Source organism: Elephas maximus, chromosome 26 (assembly GCF_024166365.1).
Source record: "Elephas maximus indicus isolate mEleMax1 chromosome 26, mEleMax1 primary haplotype, whole genome shotgun sequence".
In the NCBI taxonomy this organism is placed as follows: domain Eukaryota; kingdom Metazoa; phylum Chordata; class Mammalia; order Proboscidea; family Elephantidae; genus Elephas; species Elephas maximus.
In genome coordinates, this window is record NC_064844.1 from 13,083,891 (window position 1) to 13,099,851 (window position 15,961).

The window sequence follows — 15,961 nt, forward strand, 5'->3', positions numbered from 1 at the left end:
CAGACAAAAATATCTGCCCTTATGGAACTTGAATTCTAGTTATGGGGAAGAGATGAATAAATTTAAAAATAAACAAATCAATACATAAATAAATAGAATGTGTAACGTGTCAAAAGTACAATGGAGAAAATTTTAAGCAGCAAAGGGGGTCAAGGACCAGGTTTGGGAGATTATCATTTTAAATAGGGTGGTTAAAGACAGCTTCACTCAGAAAGTGACATTTGCACACACAGGGTGTGCAAACCATGAGGCTATCTGAGGGCTAAACGTCCCAGGCAGGGAGAGCTGCGAATGCAAAATCCTTAGGCAAGAGGGAGCCTGGTATGTACAAGGACTAGCAAGAGGCAACTTTGACAAGAGCCAGCTGAGCAAAGAGGAGAGTTGTCAGAAACAAGGTTGAAAGAACTATGGGAAGGAAGAGCAGGAAGATCTCATAGGGTCCTACGTGCCATTATAAACAATTGGATTTTTCCCTGAGTGAAATTGGGGGATATTGGATGGAATTTTGAGGCAGATGTGAGACAAATTTATTCCAAACAATTTTGTTTTAAAAGGGAGCAGAAAAAAAAAATGGCAAAAGCCAGAGGCAGCTATGAGATTAAGCAAATACATATGTACATTTTTTTTTAATGGAACAAATTATGGTATTTTTTGTATATTGATGGGAAAAGGGAAAAACAGGTGATGTATGCGATAAGGGGGATAATTGTTGCATGGCCACTATGTATGGCTAGAAGAAGGGAAAGAGATCTGGTGTGCAGGAACTGGCTTAGACGGGAGCAGGGGCAGTGCCCTCATGGTGACAAGAGGGAAAGCAGAGTATGAGAACAGAGGCTGGTGGGTTGATGGCTGTGGTGGTGAGACTATGCAGGAGTTCTCTTCTATTTCTCTTTGAAATAAGAACCAAGGTCAGCTGAGAGTAATAATAAGGGAAAAGGCATTAGAGGTGGGAGTAGGGAAAAAAAGGAGTCTCCCACAGGGTACATGAGGCAGCGTAGAGAGTAGGGGTGATAAGGAAGGTTCCTGTTCTAGCTCTGTCACATATTAGCTCTATGATCCTCAGCAAAATTTTTAACCTCCTTGAACCCCAGTTTCATCTCACACAAAGTGGGATAAGTAATAGTGGCAACATCACTGATGCTTACCTATAAGAGTGCTCCAGAGACATACAGTGTCATTGTCAGACAGCGTTAAGGACTTAGCTGAGGCTTCTCCTCATGATTTTGAGACCAGGCAAGAGTTGGTCTCCATCCATGTTACCTGTGCAGATACAGGTAAAGGGTGGGTAGAGAGTTGGATGAAGGGTTAAGGGAGCCAAAGGTATATGTAAGTCAAGGGATTGTCATGATGGGCCATGGAGTATAAGCTGTGCAGAGGGAAGCAAAGATATTAAAGTGTGGAAAATAATCTGGGGTTGGAAGTCTTGGTGGGATTGAAGTAGTTTTGGCATTGGAGCATTAGCTAGAGAGAAGAAGCAGTGGTTGGAAAGTGGGGTTGGTGAAAATAAGACTATAGATTGGAAGGGCTTATTGGCGAAGGCAAGAATGAGGTTATGATAACCAAGGGAGTGGGTGGTTAATTAGCAGAGAAGACAAGATTGATGCAAAAGAAGAAATCAAGGAGCTGAGACACCAGGATCTTTAAGGGACCATGTATACAGATATTGAAATCACCTACAATTGTAAGAGTTGAAATGTTGATAAGAGTGATAGTGGTCCAGAAGCTAAACTCCTCAAGAAATGGGAACAGAGGCTAGGGAGTTGGTAGAAGATTGCAGCTAGGAAGTTTCAAATCTGAAGGATTTTAAGAAAAAGGCAGGAAGACGAGCCTGGGAGTGACAATGAGAAACAAGGAAGATAGCTCCCCCACCTATGGGCCTAATTGTACAAATGAACTGGAAGATAAAACTACCACCACTTGCCATCCTGACTCCCCACCATCCTTCTAGAGCCGCAAAAGTTTCTTCTTCTCTAAGAAGCCTTCTTTGCCCTCCCTAGTCCATCCAGATCTCTCACTTGGGACTTAATGAACTTTATCTTAACTTCTGAGCTATCTTCTTATGTGCATAGGCATGGTCTTCTCAAATGAACCACAGGGTCCTTTGACATGTTGGAGAAAACAGAGGCTTTGAAAACAATCAGAACTAGATAAAATCTACCATTTCAGTAGCCATTGTTGTTGTTGTTGTTGTGGGACGTTGAGCCGATTCTGACTTATAGCCACCCTATAGGAGAAACTAGACCTGCTCCATAGGGTTTCCAAGGACAGTTGGTGGATTCGAACTGTTGACTTGAAACAAATGCTTTTGTCTGAGATTCCATTCCCTCCTTACTACCATGAAGGCTGTACCAAGAGTTAAAAAGTACTAATATTTCAAGTCCCTGGCACAGAGTAGAAGCTCAATGCCTTTCTCTTTCCTTGTTATGCACAAGTCCTCCTTACTTGAGGTTACAGGAGGCAGCAGAGAGTAAGTAGTAATGACAGTGACAAGAAAGGTTGATATCCCAGCTCTGCCACACACCAGTCAAGTGATCCTGGGAAAGTTTCTTAACCTTCCTGAACTCCAGTTTCCTCTCATGCAAAATACAAACAGAACAGTGTCAACATCACTGCTTTGTGATGGGGATGAAAAGAAATCATGTAAAAGCAATTACAACCATTACTATTATGGCAAGCTCTTAGTACATGTTGGCTCTTAGCTTATATTGTGTATTAAACACTCAATGACTTATTAATTAATGGATAAGTTGTGATATTTTATGTCCACTCTCTTTTCAGGAGGTTTGTCCTCACCAAGCTTCAAGTCATCCCAAAAGGAGCATTTTCGGGACTTGGGGACCTGGAGAAAATGTATGTACCTGCCAGTGCTGGGTGTGAGTGCCTCAAGCTGACCCTGGGCAGCAACCCCCGATCACACCTATTGTGATGGTCTATGCTTAGAAGCCAGACAGATGCCCTGCAAGCTTTTTGTGCCTCTTCTCATTTTATTTCCTTGCCGTAGTTCCTAAACAACACTGAGGAATCTTCCAGAATGTGGCCCTTAGAATGAGCAAAAGAGCAATCCAAGAAATCTTCACTTTTGGTAAAGGGTTTGCTCCCAAAGTACCTGTGAGTAGAATTTTTATAAACCGAAGCCTATTTCCTCCACTAACATCCAATATCTTTCAGTGATGCTTTCTACGCTTTCTGATTAATTTTTAATTGACAGCAGCGTCTAACGTTTGCCCTTTTGAGAGCCTCTACAGTTCTCATTCAAAAACCATGTTGATGAGTGGTAACTGATATGTAAACACTTAAAGGTATTAGGGAAGTTTTCAGCACAGAGAGAGATTTCCTTTCAAAAGGGAAGACTCCTTTGTTAATGGAAATTCTCACTTCTTATTGGGCTAGTTTCCCTAGAGTCAAAATCAACTCAATGGCAGCTATAAGGCCAGTTTAATGTAGGGATTTCCCCAGGTAGAGTTTTATCAAAGTGGGGTGCAGTAAACTCTCTCTCACACTTAAAGCAACCCCGCCCACCCTTGGCCTGCCCTCTACACCTTTGTGTCCTCAAGATGTGTTCTTCACCACAGCGGCACGTACAGGAATCAGGACTTAAATGCCATTAAGCACAGCAACAGAGAGGTTAAACGGACGGAACTTATTTTTTCATTATAAGCAGGAAGTAGCCCTCTGAGCCACTTGAGTTTCTCCTTCTTGAAGCCTTTCAATTTTTGTTCTTGGTTTTTCACCCTATCTTAGTTATCTAGTGTTGCTATAACAGAAATACCACAAGTGGATGGCTTTATCAAACAGAAATTTATTCTCTCAGAGTTTAGGAGGCTAGAAGTCCTAATTCAGGGCACCAGCTGTGGAGGAAGACTTTCTTTCTCTGTTAGCTCTGGGGGAAGGTCCTTGTCATCAATCTCCCCCTGGTCTAGGAGCTTCCCAGAGCAGGCACCCTGGGTCCAAAGGATGAGCTCCACCCCTGGCTCTACTGGCTTGGTGATAATGGGGTCCATAACTCTCTTCTGTCTTGTAAGATAAAAGGTGGTGCACTAGTGCTGTTTTCTTGGTGATATGAGGTTCCCATGTCTCTCTGCTCGCTTCTGTCTTTTACATCTCAAAAGAGATTGGCTTAAGACACTATCTAATCTTGTAAATCTCATCAATATAACTGCTGCTAATCCATCTTATTAACATCATAGTAATAGGATTTATGACACATAGGAAAATCTCATCAAATGACAAAATGGTAGACAATCGACAATTCTGGAAATCATGATCTAGCCAAGCTGACAGATATTTTGGGGGGACACATTTCAATCCATGACAAGAATTGATTTCTGAGGAGACTGTACCCTTCAGTCTCCCTACTCACCTTCATCCATTTTCTCATTTTTTTACTCCTGGTCACTGATGAATTCTCATCTCCATTCTAGACCTATCTCCTTCGCTTATGCTCTTACTCCCATTTTTAAGCATTTTCCTGACCTTGATAGATTTATTGGGCTCCCTTCAATATCTCTTTCTGCATCCACCATTATACTATCATGGAGAGTAGTTTCACTACCTAAATATTCTCTGTCCTTTCGATCATTCCTCCCCTCCTCTCCTCTCCCCAACCCCTGCAACCACTGATCTTTTCACTTTCTCCAAAGTGTTGCCTTTTAGAATGTCATATATTTGAAATCAAACCGACTTCTGTCACTTAGCAATGTGTACTTAAGATTTCTCCATGTCTTTTTTGGAGTTTGAGATAGCTCATTTATTTTTATTGCAGAATAATACTCTATTGTATGGATGTACTGCAGTTTATTTACCCATTCACCTACTGAAAAACATCTTGATTGCCTCCAAATTTTGGCAATTATGAATAAACCATCCGTAAATAATAATGTGCAGGGTTTTTTTTTTTTTTTTTTGTCTGTTTTGTTTCGTTTTATGGCCATAAATTTTTAACTCATGAGGGCAAATATCCAAGACCACCATTACTGGATTATATGTTAAGGCTATGCTTAGCTTTGTAAGAAATTACCAGATTGTCTTCCAAAGTGACTGCATCATTTTGCCTTCCCACTAAGAACTTCTGTTGCTTCACATCCTCACTTGCATTTGGTCCATCAACATTTCAGATTTTAGTAATTTTAATAAGCAGCAGTCAAGAAATCAAACAATGTATTTATATATATGCATTGGACAAATCTGTGGCAAAGGTCTCTTTCAAGTGTTAAAAAACAAAGATGTCACTTTGAGGACTAAGGCATGCCTGACCCAAGCCATGGTATTTTCAATCACCTCATAAACATGCAAAAGCTGAAAAATGAATAAGAAAGACCAAAGAACTGATGTCTTTGAATTACGGTTTTGGTAAAGAATACTGAATATACCATGGACTGCCAGAGGAACAAACAAATCTGTCTTGGAAGAAGTACAGCCAGAATGTTGCTTAGAAGTGAGGATAGTGAGACTTTGTCTCCTGTATTTTGGACATGTTATCAGGAAGGACCAGTCCCTGGAGAAGGGCATCATGCTTGGTAAAGTCCAGGGTCAGTGAAAAAGAGGAAGACCCTCAAGGAGATGGATTGACACAGTGGCTGCAACAATGGGCTCAAACAACAGTGATTGCGAGGGTGGCACAGGCCCAGGCAGTGTTTTATTCTGTTGTATGTAGAGTCTCTCTGAGTCAGAACTGACTCGATGGCACCTAACAACAATAGGTATGTAGTGATATCACATTGCTGTTTTAATGTGCAGTTGCCTAATTTTTTTTTTTTTTCCCTAATGACTATGCAGCAGTTCTATTCTGTCCTATTGGGTTGCTATGGGTCAGAATCGACTCAACAGCACACAGCAACAACAACATATGATGTCGAGCATCTTTTCCTACACGTTTTCCAACTGTATCTCTTCTTTGGTGAAGTGCCTATTCAGATCTTTTGCCTGTTTAGTAGCTTGGTTGTTTCTTTGCTTATTGTTGAGCTTTAAGAGTCCTTTGTATATTTCGGATACAAGTCCTTTATCAAATATGTGTTTTACAAATATTTTCTCCCAGACTGTGGCTTGCCTTTTCATTCTTTCACAGAGCAGGATTTTTTAATTTTAATAGAGTTCAACTTATCTATTTTTTTCTTTCATGGATCATGTTTTCAGTGTTCTATAAAAACTGATTCCCAAACCCAAGGTCACCTAGATTTTCCCCCATGTTGTCTTCTAGAAGTTTTATAGTTTTGTGTTTTAGATCTAGGCTTATGGCACACTCTGAGTAAATTTTTTTTTTTTTTTTTAATTGTCTTTTGGTGAAAGTTTACAGCTCTCTGAGTAAATCTTTGTGAAAAGTTTAAGGTCAGTGTCTGGATGTTTTCTTGCATGTTGATGTTCAGTTGTTGCAGCACTCTTTGTTTATAGAAAAAGAACTATCATTTCTCCATTGGTTTTTGCTCCTTTGTCAAAGATCATTTGGTTATATTGGTGTGAGTCTATTTCTGGGCTCTATATTCTAGGCTCATTGATCTACTTGTCTACTGTTTCCCAAATACCATACTGCCTTGATTACTGTAGTCTTGGCACAGTGGTTAAGATCTTGGCTGCTAAGCCAAAGGTCAGCAGTTTGAATCCACCACCTGCTTCTTGGAAAATCCAGGGGCAGCTCTTCTCTGTCCTGTAAGGTCACTATGAGTCAAAATTGACTTGGTGGCAACAGGTTTGGGTTTTTATAGTAAGTTTTGAAGTTGAGTTGTGTCAGTCCTCCAACTTTGTTCTACTTTCATATTGTGTTGGTTATTCTGAGTATTTTGCCTTTGCATAAGCTTTAGAACCAGTTTGTCACTATCCACAAAATAACTTACTCAGATTTTGACTGTAATTGCATTGAGTCTATAGATGAAGTTGGAAAGAAATAATATCTTAACAATATTTAGATTTTCTATCCATTAACATGGAATATCTCACCATTTATTTTGATTCTATTTGATTTATTTCATGAGAATTTTCCAGTTTTCCTCATATAGACCTTGTGCATATTTTGTCAAACTATTCCTTTTTTGTTATTGTTTTGGTCTTTTTGGTTTTGTTTTTGGTGTTGGTGTTAAGTAGTATGATGTTTATAATTTCAAATTTTTGGAGCAATTGAATTTGGAACAATTGAGTTTTGTATTAACCTTGTATCCGCAACCTTTGTATAATCACTTATTAGTTTCAGGAGTTTTTTTGGTGATTCTTTGAGATTTTCTACATAGACAATAATGTTATCTGTGAACAAAGACAATTTTATTTCTTCCTTCCAAATCTCTATACTTTTTATATACTTTTATTGTCTTATTGTATTCACTGGAACTTCCGATATGATGTTGAATAGGAAGGGTTAGAGAGGACATCGTTGTTCCTGGTCTAGATGGAAAGCATCTTGTTTATCACTATTAAGTACTATGTTACCTGTAGTTTTTTTGTAGATGTTCTTTATCAAATTAAAGAAGTTCCCCTCTATTCCTAGTTTGCTGAGAGTTTGTTTTTAATCACGAATGCATTTTGTCAAATGCTTTTCCTGCATCGATTAATATGATCATATGATTTTGCTTCCTTAACCTGTTGATGTGGTGGATGACAGTAATTGATTTCCAAATATTAGACCAGCCTTGCGTACCTGAAACAAATCTCACTTGATTGTGGTTTATTTTTTTAAATACATTGTTTGATTCAGTTTGATAATATTTTGTTTAGGAAGCTTTATCTTTAAATTTCCCATATTCTCAATGAGTAACATAACCATCTTCTCAGACTCACAAACAAGAAAACCCAAAGTTTCCCTTGACTCATTTGCCCTGTCTTTTTATTCCCCCCCCCCCCCCCCATAGCCAGGTATACTTCCAGTCCTATTGATTTCCGCTCAAACAATATCCCTGGAATCCAGTCTTCCTATCCACTCTACTGCCACTACTAGGTCCAAAGTCTCATCAGCACTTATGTAGCCTACAGCTTGAGGTTCCTACTCCTGTCACAGCTCCAGTTTCCTCTCTACTTAGCTACCAGACCTGCATTGTTCAAACTCCCTTGTAGAATCTCTACTAACCCTGATTCCTACAGATTTAAATCTTAAATCCCTGGACAGAAATCAAAGCCTTTTATACCTATTAATCATCTACCACATTCACCGTATACCTCACATTCTCACCAGTAGGACAATTTCCCATTCCTCAAACACTATCATTACCAGACATTATACAGCCACACCTCAGTGATATTGCAGGTTGAGCGAGACCACCGTAAAAAAAGAGGATATGGCAATAAAGAAAGTCACATGAATTTTTTGGTTTCCCAGTGCACATGAAAGTTACATTTACATTATGCTGTAATCTATTAGCTATGCAATAGCATTATGTCTTAAAAAAGCAATACATATACCCTCATTAAAAAATATTTTATTGCTAAAAAATGGTAACCGTCATCTGAGCCTTCAGCGAGTCATAATCTTTTTGCTGGAGGAGGGTTTTGCTTCAATGTTAAAGGCTGCTGAATGATCAGGGCAGTGATTGCTGAAGGTTGGGGTGGCTGTGGAAATTTCTTAAAATAAGACAGCAATGAAAGTTTCTTCATTGACTGATTCTTCCTTTCACAAAAGACTTCTCTGTAGCATGTGATGCTGTTTGATAGTATTTTACCCATAGTAGAACTTCTTTCAAAATTGAAACCAGTCCTCTCAAACCCTGCCACTGCTTTATCAACTAAGTTTATGCAATATTTTAAATTCTTTGTTGCATTTCAACGATGTTCACAGCATCTTCATCAGGAGTAGATTCCATTTCAAGAAACCACTTTCTTCATCCGTAAGAAGCAATTCCTCATCCATTAAAGTTTTATGATGAGATTGTAGCAATTCAGTCACATATGCAGGCTCCACTTTTAATTCCAGTTCTCTTGCTATTTCCACCACATCTGCAATTACTTCCTCCAATGATTAATGAACCCCTTAAAGTCATCCATGAAGGTTGAAATCAACTTCTTCCAAACTCCTGTTAATGTTGATATTTTTACCTCTTACCCTAAATCAAGAATGTTCTTAATGCCATTTAGAGTGGTCAATTCTTTCTAGAAGGTTTTCAATTTACTTTGCCCAGATCCATCAGAGGAATCACTATCTATGGCAGCTACAGCCTCCAAAATGTATTTCTTAAATAATAATATTTGAAAGTCGAAATTACTCTATGGGCTGCAGAATGAATATTGTGTTAGCGGACATGAACACATTAATCTCCTTGTACATCTCCATCAGAGCTCTTGGGTGACCAAGCGCATTATCATTAAGCAGTAAAATTTTGAAAAGAATCTTTTTTTCTGAGCAGTAGGTCTCAACAGTAGGCTTAAAATATTCAGTAAACCATCTTGTAAACAGGTGTGCTGTCATCCAGGCTTTGTTGTTCCATTTATAGAGCACAGGAAGAGAAGATTTAGCATGATTCTTAAGGGCCCTAGGATCTTTGGAACGGTAAATGAACACTGGCTTTGACTTAAAGTCACCAGCTGCATAGACCCCAACAAGAGAGTCAGCCTGTCCTTGAAGCTTTGAAGCCAGCCATTGACGTCTCCCCTCTAGCTATGAAAGTCCTAGATGGCATCTTCTTCCAACAGAAGGCTGTTTCTTCTACATTGAAAACCTGTTCTTCAGTGTAGCCACCTTCATCAATTATCTTAGCTAGATCTTCCGGATAACTTGAGGCAGTTTCTACATCGGCATTTGCTGCTTCACCTTGCACTTTTATGTTATGGAGACGGCTTCTGTCCTTAAACCTCAGGAACCAACCTCCACTATCTTTAAACTTTTCTTCTATGGCTTATTCACCTCTCTCAACCTTCATAGAATTGAAAGAGTTAGGGCCTTGCTCTGGATTAGGCTATGGCTTACGAGAATATTGTGGCTGGTTTGATCTTCTTTCCAGACCACTAAAACATTCTCCATATCAGCAATAAGGTTGTGTCACTTTCTCATCATTCTTGTGTTCACTGGAGTAGCACTTTTCATTTCCTTCAAGAACTTTTCCTTTGCATTCACAACTTGGCTAACTGTTTGTCACAAGAAGCCTAGCTTTCAGTCTTTCTCCACTTTCCACATACCTTCCTCACTTAAGCTTAATCGTTTCTAGCTTTTGATTTAAAGTGAGAGACGCACAACTCTTCCTTTCACTTGAACACTTAGGGGCCATTGTAGAGTCATTAACTGGCCTAATTTCAATATTGGCATGACTCAGAGAATGGGGAGACTGGAGGAGAAGGAGAGAGAAGGGAGAACAGCTGGTCAGTGAAGCAGTCAGAAAACACACATTTATTAAGTTCATTGTCTTATATGGGTACAGTTCATGGCTCCCCAAAACAATTACAATAGTAACATCAAAGATCACTGATGACAGATAAAATAATAATGACACAGCTTGAAATATTTCGAGAATTACCAAAATGTGACACAGAGACACAAAGTAAGCACATGCTGTTGGAAAAATCGTGCCAATAGACTTGCTCGACACAGGGTTGCCACGAGCTTTCAGTTTGTAAAAAACACAATGCCTGAAAAGCTCAATAAAATGAGGTATGCCTGTATTGCTTATTTAAAATTTGATGGGTGGTTCTTTGGGAAATGTCTGACACTTGGAGGGATCAAAAATTAGCTATGGGGGAATGAAAGAAATATACTTTCATACTGTTCTTATGTAGATACTTGTCCCTCTGCCTGAAATTCTACTTGGTAGAATCCTGCTCAACCTCCAGGGGTCAACAGAATATTAGCTTCTCTCTAAGTCCTTTCTAGAACCTTCCCAGGGCTTCCAACTTATGATCCTCTGTTCACAGTATTAATAGTGTATTTATCAGGTCTTATTAGGAATTAGGTCAGCAGTTCGAATCCACCAGGCGCTCCTTGGAAACTCTACGGGGCAGTTCTACTCTGTCCTATAGGGTCGCTATGAGTTGGGATTGATTCGACGGTGCTGGGTTTTTTTGGGGGAGGGAGGTTATTAGGAATTTACGGGTTTTCCTGCATCCCTCCATTGTAAATTCTTTCCCTGGACTACTGTAATAGCCTGCTACATGCTCTAACCTGCCCCTTACCATGCCCTCTCCTCACCCCCCTCCAGTCTCAACATAGCAACCAAAGTGATATTTTCCAAAATCAGATCTGATCATGTCACCTCCCACACATACCCCCCCCCCACACACATATATACAATGAAAAACACTTTATACCTTAGTACTTCTCTTAGCAGAAAAATGAAGGTCTTTAATACAGCTAGGAGTGATGCTCTGGATAGCCAGACCTCCTCCATTCTCTTCTTTGCTACACTGGCCTTTCAGTTCATAAAAATATATCGTGTTACCACCCACTGCAGGCCTGGCACATGCTTTCTGACTAGAATGCCCTTCACGTTCTGCCCCTTTCATTTAGATGGGTCCTACTCATCCTTCTGATTCCTACTCCACTGTCACTTCTACAAAAAAAAAAAAACCCTCCCTGACCACTCCAACTAGGTCAAAACATCCTATCTACACTCTTGAAGTCACTATGTGGTTGTTAATTTTACATTTGATTATGTAATAATTTAATTAATTTCTAATTCCCCATTGGACTGTAAGTTCCATAAAGACAAAGCCAATATTTGTTTTTGCTCAATATTGGATCCATTGTCTCTAATATAGAGTCTGGCATATAGGAGCATTCAATAAATACCTGATAAATGAAGGAATGAACAAATATAATCAGTTGAGCAGATAAGATAAAAAAAAAAATCCAGATATAAAAAGAATATAACTAAGCAAGATGAATGATAATGATAAATAATATAGAAATTGATCAGCATGTAAACACTGGCTGAAGATCTACTATGATGTAGGCAGTTTTGTAGTTTTAGTATAAAATATAACCCAAAACAAAAATGTGCAAGTCAGTATGTGCAACGTAAGTGACATGTATTTGTTGGGACTCTGTTGTGAGAGGCAAAGGAAAATAAACCTCAAACAGGCTTAATGAAAACAAGAGAATTTAAAATGGCATATTAACTTGCTGGTCAGAGGGGAAGAATGGCTTTAGAGACAGCTCTACCAGGTCTCTATGCTCTTAGGGCTTGAAGTCTCTCCCTCTCTCAGGTCTGCTTTCCATTATGTTAGTTTCCGCCCTCAACCTAATCCTCTGCTGGCAAGATGGCAGCAGCATGGCTTTCTGTCTTCTCAGGTTCTGTTCTAGAAGGAAAGAGCTGACCTTTCTCTTGCTCAATCCCATAAAGGTCCTAAAATTTACTGTGGTTAAATTGCATCATACAACCATGCTTGCACCAACCACTGCAGCTAAGACAATGTGATGCTGGAATTGTCTTTGGCCTAGGTAATAGGCTCCATCCTTCCTTAGAATGGGAAACAAAGGCCTACCCCAATCACATGGACTTAGAATGGAAGAGGAAAGGTTTACAAACAAATATTAAGGCCATTACTGGAAAAAAAGAAGCCTAGATTATGGTAGTTGGGCAAACAATTAATGTCTAAAAAGAAAGTAGCTCCTATTGGCACCCAGAAAAGAAAGGTCTCTGGGGCCTGGTTGTTTGGGGATGGTTTGTAGAATTCAGCTGAGACTTGAGATTGACTAGAATTTGTATTGTCAGGAGCTTTTATTAATCTCCCCATCACAGTTTTTATCACCGTGATTAACATTTATTGAGGACTCACTGTGTGTTAGGCACTGATTGCAAACCATTACATTCATCATCTCTTTTCATCCTCCCAGTCACACTAATGGTAGGTATTATTAGTGCCATTTTACAGAAGAGCAAACAAGCTTGGAGATATCAAATTACCTGTCCAAGGTTATAAAGCAGGTAAGCTCAGTAGAAGATATTCCAGGATGGAGTGTACCTGATCTGAGTGGAACTAGACTAGCTTCCAGAGACTCTGAGTTTACATATCTTTATTTCCTTCTCCTTGTATTTGTATTTGTCCCTATGGTGGGAAAGTATTTTAACCCGTCTGAGCCTTATTTCCCTCATCTGTAAAATGTTAATAATAAAGCCTATCTTAGTTATCTAGTGCTGTCTTGTGGTAGAAGTACCACAAGTGGGTGGCTTTAATTAACAGAAATTTATTGTCTCACAGTTTAGGAAGTAGAGGTCCAAATTCAGGGTGCCAGCTGTCTGCTCTTGGGGAAAATCTTTGTCTCAGCTTCTTGGTATTCTTCGGAGATCTCCATGTGGCATATATATTTCCCCCATTCGTGCTTCTTGCTTCTGTGCCTAATCTGTTCCTTTTATAACCCAAAAGTGATTCTGACTCATAGCAACCCTATGGGACAGAGTAAACTGCTCCATAGGGTTTCGAAGGAGTGGCTGGTAGATTCTAACTGCCAAGCTTTTGGTTAGCAGCTGAGCTCTTAACCACTGTGCCACCAGGACTCGAACATAACCAAGGAAATGCTTTTTCCCAAATGGGATTACATCCACAAGTATAAAGATTAGGAATTACAACACATATTTTTGGGGGGACACAATTCAATCCATGAGAAAGTCTATCTCAGGGTTGTCAGAGTCCTTAATCAACCCATCTCAGTGTCTGTCACAGAATGGGCATTTGATGAGTTTAATTCTTCCCCCTCCCCCTTTCTCCTGTTACAATAATGGAAAGAGTTCAGTATGTCTACTCCAACCCTTACCAACAATTCTTCCTCATTTATTAACCCAGCTTCTTCTACCTGTATCCAAAGTCAACGGGGAAAGGATTCTTTTGGCTAGAACGTGGAACAGAAGCTTCCTCACTAGAAATCAGATAGTCATGTTCACACCTTAGCTTCCATCTGCACCATTACCAGAAAGCTCTCCTCTCTTCCTTGGTTTGGGACTGGTTGGGAGAAAAAGGAAAGCATTAAACCCTCTGCAATGTGAAGTGGCTCTGCAAAGTGCACTGTAAACTGTTTACATTGTCTTTAATTACTTGAGAGCCATATGTCAGCTTGGTATAAAGTGTGAAGATCACACTGAACAGAATGGGGGGAGTAGGTGACAATGTGGTGATTTATGGTAACCAGGAAAATTATGTATGGAAATGAGTGCAATTTAAAAACACATCTACGTGCTATTATAACACTGGTGGGGGAAGAAAAGCCAGTTTATAACAAAATATCTTTGAAAATAGGAGCATGATGAATATGTAAATGAGACCAATCAACATCAGCTGAGATATGGTATATGCAGATGAGGCGGCAATGAGCCAAAATGTGAGGATAGCTCCCAAACCATAAATATGAACCATAAAAAATTCATTTGAAATATTCATGATAACATAAGGACAAAAAATATAATCGAGAGATTTATTTGCATATAAAAATGAGAACACTAGTCTGACACCCCAGCCTCCACTCCAGACCACTGGGGAAAGAAAAGTTAACTTAATAGACGGACTTTTAGAGGAAGAGATTTATTGAGTGAGAATTGTTGCAAGCACATGAAGAAGTTGAAGGTTCTCTCAATTCTCAGTTCTTCAGGCTTTCTCAGCACAGACTAAAGGAAAGGAGGTAAGTTCAGGCAACTGAAAATGTAACAGAAACACTTCTAGAGAATGTGGGTTCCAATCTGCTTTGTGGAGACCCTGAGCACATCCTTGGTTAAACGGTTTAAGTTCCTTCCTACCCCAACCTTCTGTGATTCTGAGAGTTAATGGGCAAAGGAGCCTATTAAGCCATGAGTCCCATTTACTGAAATAAAGCCGAAAGTAGAAGCTGATGATATTTTATGTTCCCGTTTAAAATCAACTCGAAGGCACTGGGTTGGGTTTAAAGAAAAAAACAATGCAGAGGGCCAGTAATGGACTAGTTAGACCTCTGAATGGAAAGAGGGGACTGTGGGAAGGCTTGACTCTCTGAACATACAGAAGATAATGGCTGCCTTTTTCTTGGCATCTACCATTTTCCAGAATTATTCTACTGGAGTAAAAGAGGGACTAAGAGGAGACCTAAGAGGAGACCTACAGCTATGAAATTTTCCTTCAGTCTCATTTATAATTAAAGGATGGGATTTCTGGGCTTAAGTACTTGGAACCTCCATAAACTAGAATAAAGAGTCGTTTTCTCCTGGGACAGTCATAGAGGAGAGGAAACCACTTCTTGGAGACTTTTTTGCCTTCAAGTTCTAGTGTGCCAACTCATTTCTGGGTAAAGCTCTTGCTGAGGTTGGCTTGGGTCCAAAAGTTTGCAAATTGAGCTGCCTTTTAACTTGCAAATGAACTTAGTCAGCAGTTGGGAAATGTGAGGTGGGCCAATTAAGTTGTCATTTTTGACCCAGGTCAAATGTGAGTCAGTGTCTAGAAGGTGAAAGTCTTTATCTCATTTCCTGTGCTCCATAAATACTCGGAAAATAAGAATTTTTGTTGTATTTATTGCTTCAACTGAGAACTCAAGAAGCTGTTTTCTTGTCGCTTTTTGGGTTGTTGTGGTTTTAGCGTTGCCATTAAGTCTGTTTATTTTTAACTGTTTCTAGTGTTATTGTCCTTAAAATAAACCCTATCACATCTGATCGCTTCCTAGCTCAGAAAGCATTTAATTAATTAAAAACATACTTATGTGCTTGGCTTTTTTTGTTTGTTTGTATGAGGCTGATAGGGGAAACAGAGTTCCTGAAAAGTGATGTCATGGACGCTCCCAACCCCGTACTCTTTATAACTCTCCACAGCTCAGTTCGTTGTGTTTTATCCGCGAGGGTAGTAAGGAATTTCCTTCCTGAAAGGAATTGCAAGGAAGAATGCAGGTAAGAGCCACACTGTGAACTAGCAAGTTTATAGTAATAAAGATGTGTGTAATGAGTGCACCCTGGCTTAGGAAAGCACAGATAGGCCCTCATTTAAATCTTCCATCTCTAAGATCCTCCACCCTCTTGGCCACTCAACACTCCAATGCATTCGTGGTCCCAGTAGCTTCTGTTTTGCACCTTTCATTAAGTAGCTAAGACTTACAGGTGGCAAGACTGGG

At 39.5% G+C, this 15,961-nt stretch overlaps 1 protein-coding gene across 2 annotated transcripts in view; it reads left to right on the forward strand.

Moving 5' to 3' along the window:
* The window catches only part of FSHR (follicle stimulating hormone receptor), a 206,418-nt gene that overhangs the window by 88,472 nt on the left and 101,985 nt on the right, over positions 1-15,961 (forward strand). For both annotated transcript variants that reach the window (XM_049870547.1, XM_049870548.1), the window contains exon 2: positions 2,779-2,850. In XM_049870547.1, coding sequence (XP_049726504.1) covers positions 2,779-2,850 — 72 coding nt within the window. The remainder of the gene's footprint in view (positions 1-2,778; positions 2,851-15,961) is intronic.